The following is a 5,991-nucleotide window of genomic DNA, read 5'->3' as shown; positions in this document are numbered from 1 at the left end:
CCCTTCCATAAGAACTATATATGCCCCTAGAGCATTACTAATAACTCCTGCCTCTGGGCCCTTGCAGGTTCCATTCACACATGAATTTTTCTTATCTGACCTTTGAACTACTTTTAATGAAATGGCTATTATAAACATTTTATCAGATGGGCTTGGGAAAAATAGGTGTGTGTGGGGGGGGCTAATTGTTCTTAAATATCTATCGACTCTAAAAAAGTTAACTGGCACCTTTAAATTTCTAATTAATCCAGCCCTCGTTGAAGTTTATACGAGCATCCCTTTCATAAGAACCATATACGCCACCAGGACAACACTTACAACGCCTATCCCCTGGACTCTAGGGGGAGTTTTGTTATCTAATTTTTGAACAATTTCCAAAACACTGGCTATCTCAAAATTTGTAGCAGACAGGTTTGGGGAAAAAAGAGCATGAGGGGGGGGGGCTAGTTTAACTGTCTTGACTCTTAAAAAGTGAACTAGAAATTTGAATTTCCAATCAAATGAGCCCTCTAGGAAGTTTATACAAGCATCCCTTTCATAAGAACCATTCATGCCCTTAGGGCATAACTTAGAACGCCTTCCCCTGTGCTTTGGGGGATCTATTGACACCAGATTTTTTCCTATCTGACCATTGAACTATTTTTAACAAAACGTCTATGTCAAAATTTTCATCAGATGGGTGTGGAAAAAGAAGGCGTGGGGGGGGGCTAGTTGCCCTCCAATCTCTTTTGACTCTGAAAAAGTGAGCTAGAACTTTTACTTTCCAATCAAATGAGCTCTATCTGAAGTTTATACGAGCATCCCTTCCATACAAACCATATATGCCCCAGGGCATAACTTGCAACACCTGCCCCTGGGGTCCTAGGGAGGTTTCCTGACCTGCAAACAACCATGAGTTTTTGTTATCTGACTTTTGAACTATTTTTGACAAAATGGCTATCTCAAAATTTTTATTGGATGCATTTGGGGGATAAACTGGGCAGGTGTGGGGGGGGGCTAGTTGCCCTTCAATCTCTTTTGACTCTAAAAAACTGAACTAGAACTTTCAATTTCCAATCAAATGAGCCATCTCTGAATTTTATAAGAGCATCCCTTCAATAAGAACCATATATTCCCCCATGGTATAACTTACAACATCCGCCCTCTGGCCCTGGGGGGCTGTGTTGACCCCTGAGTTTTCGTTATATGGTCTTTGAACTATTTAAAAAAAAGCTATCTCAAAGTTTTTATCGGATGGGTGTGAGGAAAAAAGGGTGTTGAGGGGGGGAGGGGCTAGGTGCCCTCCAATCTCTTTTGACTCTTAAAAAGTGTACTGGAACTTACAATTTACAATCAAATGAGCCCTCTTTGAAGTTAATACGAGCATCCCTTACATAAGACCCATGTATGCCCCCAGGGCATAACTTACAACGCCTGCCCACAGGCCCTGGGGGGTTGTGTTGAGACCGGAATTTTTGTTATATGATCTTTGAACTATTTTTAACAAAATAGCTATCTTAAAATTTTTATTGGATGCATTTGGGAAAAAGGGTTTGTGGGGGGGGGAGGTGGTTACCCTCCAATATCTTTTGACGCTTAAAAAGTGAACTAGAACTTTCAATTTCCAACCAAATCAGCCCTCTCTGAAGTTTATACGAGAATTCCTTCCATAAGAACCATATATGCCCCCAGGACATAACATATAACCTTTGCCCCTGAAGACTGTGGTGGGAGTGTCCTGCTGAAACATATAATTTCCAGAACTTTCAACTACGTTGAACAAAATCGCTATATCAAAATTTTGATTGGATGTGCTTGGGGAAATTGTGGGTGTGGAAGGGGTGTCAGTTGCTTTAGAATCACTTTCGACTATTAAAAAGTGAACTAGCCATTTAAATTTCCAACCAAATGAGCCCTTTCTGAAGCTTCTAAGACAATGCTGTCTATACAAATCCTTATATGCCCCCAGGGCATAACTTACAACCCTTGCCCTGAGGGCTGTGGGGGAGTTGTCATCCTCAAAGACCTAATTTACAGAACTTAAAACTACGTTTAATAAAATGGCTATCTCAAAATTTTGATTGGATGTGTTTGGGGGAAAGGCGGGCGTGAGAGCGGGGTTAGTTCCCCTCCAATCCCTTTTGACTATTAAAAAGAGCACTAGCCCTTTGAATTTTCAATCAAATGAGCCTTTTTTGAACTTTCCACGACAACGCCTTCTAAAAAACCTTTTATGCCCCCAGGGCATAACTTAAAACCCTTGCCCCGAGGGTTGTAGGGAAGTGTCCTCCTCAAAAAGATATTTTATATCTGGAAATCAACTACGCTGGACAAAATGTCTATCTCAAAATTTTGATTGGATGTGTTTGGGGAAATGATGGGCATGCGGGGGAAGGGGCTATTTGCCCTCCAATCACTTTTGAATTTTAAAAAGGGCACTAGGCCTTTGAATTTCCAATCAAATGAGGTTTTTTGAAGTTTCTACAACAATACCTTCTATAAAAACCCTATATGCCCCCAGGGCATAACTTAAACCCTTGCCCTGATGGTAGTGAGGGAATGTACTCCTCAAAAACATATTTTCTATCTGGAAATCAAGTACACTGAACAAAATGGCTATCTCAAAGTTTTGATTGGATGTATTTGGGGGAATGATGGGCGTGGGGGGGGGCTGGTTGCCCTCCTATCATTTTCGACTATTAAAAAGGGTACTAGAACTATCGATTTCCAATCGAATGAGCCCCCTTTGAAGCTGCTACGACGACCCCTTCCATATGAATTGCCTCTGGGAAAAAAAATAATAAATAAATAATAATAAAACTTTGGAGCCATATGGCCTTTACTATAGGCAACGCTATAGCGGTGCCTCTGATGATTACAAGCAACTCTCCGATGCTTCAAAACATTTGTCTCAATTGTAATGGTAACTACTATTGCCGAATGAGACAAACAAAGATTTGCTGGGCGGGATTGCTTTAAATACCAAGCATGTGACATCGTATACTACTACTACCACTAACAACTCACCACAGCACCAAGCCATCTGAGGCCAACACAAATACGCACGCTCCTCCTCCATCCCAGTCTATTCAAAGCCTCCCTTTTTACACCCTCCCAGGAAGTTCCAATTTTCTTTAAATCTTTCTTTATGACATCCCCCCATTCCAGATGAGTTTCCATTTAGCCCTTGATGGTTGGCTAAAAAAGACAATCTTCAGCAATCTGTCATCCTTCATCCACACAATGTGCCCTTACCACGTCAACCTTTCTTTCATTGTAGCCCTAGAAAGCGAGATTGAACCACATTTTTTGTACAGCCTATTGTTTGAAATACAACCAGTCAGCCGGGTACCCAGAACAATCCATAAGCAATTTCTCTGGAAAACATCTAGCAAATCTTCATCCACTTTTTGGAGCACCCATGCTTCAGAGCCATATTTGACCACTGTCATCACTGTAGGTTCTAATATTCTAATCTTGGTTTGCACACTTATCTTCCTATTCTTCCAAACTTTTTTTTAGCTGTGAAAAAACAACCTGAGCTTCGGCTATTCTACTTTTGACATTTTCACTGCTCCCACCATCTTTACTAATAATACCACCAAGGTAAGTGAAGCTGCCCACCTGATCATTATTTTTGTTAACCAACGTCACCTTTTCATCTTCACTTATTCCTAGCCTTAGTAACTTAGTCTTCTTAACATTAATTTTCAAACCTATTCTAGCACCCTACCTCACAAAACCTTTAGAAGTTCATTCATTTTGCTCGCATTTTCTTCTAGGATGCTTAAATTATCACCATAATCTAAGTCCAGGAGACTTTTTCCTCCACATTTGATTATATGGTATCCCATTGCCTTTCCTGTGCTTCTTAAGACAAAGTCCATCAAAATAACCCATATAAAGGTGGATAGAACACAACCCTACTTAACTCCTGGTTTAATACAAAAATCAGCTGCTAACCTCATTTCCTACCTTAACTGCAGCAGTGTTATTCTCATACATAGCACTAATCGCTTCAATGTATTTGTCTGGTATACCCAGGGTTGGCTCAAAGCACTCAGGCCAGGGGGGGTGAGAACCCTCATTTAAACGACTTGGAGATCATATTCTACGACTCGTCATTACCTACAAATTTCATAGACAATAGTGTTTTATCATTTATACTTATCTACGGGAACAAAGAAGGACAAAAACGGAACACTACATGTGCAAATACACAACTAAGAAAAGCTTAAATCTGGATTCGCCTCTTCTTCAAAATGGACCAACGCTGAATAATCTTGTTTAAGTCTACACCATCGGTGAGGTCTTTCTCATTCGCCAACAACATGAGGGAATCCAGTCGAGGATCAAGCATGGCAGTTCTCAGCCAATTCTTCACAAACTTGAGTTTGCTGAATGTTCTTTCGGCAGCTGCAACTGCAACAGGTACAGTCGCTGCCAATTTGCAGAGACGACTGGCTTGCTTAAGCTGACGGTTCCGGCGATGTCCTTCACCAAGGACTTCTCTGAAGCAAGCAGCGCCTTGGCAAAACTGGAACAAAACTTCAAGCTCCACTTGAAGACCAGTAGCGTCTGGAGCCCTTTCCTGGTTTGGGGAAAACTTTGTTGCTTGCTCAATGTCTGCAACTGAGATACTTTTGTGCAAAGGAGGCTGGAGTAAGGTGCAAAATGGCAGAAAATTGGCAAGGCAAGCTCTGAGATTATCTCCCATCATTTTAGTCAACTTGTCAAGCAAGATTCTGAAATATTGTCTATAGAACTGATGCATTGAGATATCGACTTGACTTTGAGCTCGGCTGTCATAACGAGATGGTCCAAATCTCCGACGATGGTGTCTGATGAAATCAGCCTCTGGGTCCACTTCAATCCTTTTGGCAAACTGTGCTGCACTGTCAATTAAACTGTTCATTTCCTCACAAGATATTCTTTCAAAAAGTTTCTTCGTAGCGTCTAGCATCTCAATTGCGTCGATGATGTTCATCTCCTCTTCTTCAAGCTTTTCTGTTGCAATCCTGGCCTTGTACATGATATTTTTCATGAACATGAGGCAGGCGATAAAATCGAAGTTGAGAATCCTTTTCAGGAGGCCGCTGGCTTGTGCTTTCGTCTTCGTATCGGCGTTCTTCATCTGTTTTATTTCGGCAAGGGCTGAGACTATTGCTTCAAACGAAGTAACCACTGCTTGTATGGTTTCAGCCCTTGCGGTCCACCGGGTCCGTGATAAGTTTTGGAGATTAAGGTTGTTTTCAATCGAAGAGAGTTTTTCTTTAAGGGCGGGAAAACTTTTGTAGATGAAGAGAAGAACACATACATTTTTTCGAGGATATTGAAAAGCTCGACTATCAAGAGCGATGAATTGCAACTATGCTCTATCATGGTGTTTAGTCTGTGTGCCTGGCAGGGTATATAAGGCACACGGCGACTGAGAAGTTCCGATACTTTCTGCTGGGCTCCATTAAACTGACCAGACATTGCACTTGTTTAGTCATACAACTGAAAAGCTAGTTTATCAAGCGGAATTCCTTTCCTTGTCAGTGTTCCGATAATAGATTCTGCCATACCCTGACCAGTTTTGTCATTTGCCTCGCTAACATCTGATAGTCTCTCTCTAGGCATCCCTTCCGAGCTGATGGTGCGGATTACGACTGCAAGCTTATCAGAATGTGAAGCATCGGGTGTCGTATCCACCATCAGAGAAAAAATTTATGAATCCAGGATTTCGTCGAGGATCTTCTCCCTGACTTCTGCTGAAAGCAATTCAATAAACTCGCTCTGGGACATTTTGTGTAGATAGGTAACTTTGTATGGTCTATGCCGAGAATCATTTAACCAAGCTTCAAGAGCAGGCACATGTCTCGCTAGAAGTTGAACAAATTGAACAAAGTTGCCGTCTTGTTCTTCTGTTCTTCTAAATGCAATGCCTTGTCTCGCTAGGGTTCTTGCAACGCCCAAAAGAATTGTCACAATCTTTCCGTTTGTCTCTTCATATTTTGCTTGCTGCAAAAG

The 5,991-nt window shown here is 41.5% G+C and overlaps 1 protein-coding gene across 1 annotated transcript; it reads right to left on the bottom strand.

Moving 5' to 3' along the window:
- Positions 1-4,213: 4,213 nt before the first annotated feature.
- On the bottom strand, positions 4,214-5,113 carry LOC148946983 (uncharacterized). The gene has a single exon (XM_089096477.1). It carries the CDS (start codon positions 5,111-5,113, stop codon positions 4,214-4,216), a length of 900 nt encoding a protein of 299 aa, XP_088952603.1.
- Between the last annotated feature and the right edge of the window lie 878 nt (positions 5,114-5,991).

This window comes from Artemia sp. Qi Xiang Cuo, chromosome 11 (genome assembly GCF_049724085.1).
Source record: "Artemia sp. Qi Xiang Cuo chromosome 11, ASM4972408v1, whole genome shotgun sequence".
In the NCBI taxonomy this organism is placed as follows: domain Eukaryota; kingdom Metazoa; phylum Arthropoda; class Branchiopoda; order Anostraca; family Artemiidae; genus Artemia; species Artemia sp. Qi Xiang Cuo.
The sequence above is the reverse complement of the archived record's forward strand: the minus strand, read 5'-3'. Positions and strand labels throughout refer to the sequence as shown.

Excerpts from the sequence above, each read along its gene's own strand:
- LOC148946983 (XM_089096477.1), bottom strand. The coding sequence starts at position 5,113 with ATGAAGAACGCCGATACGAAGACGAAAGCACAAGCCAGCGGCCTCCTG.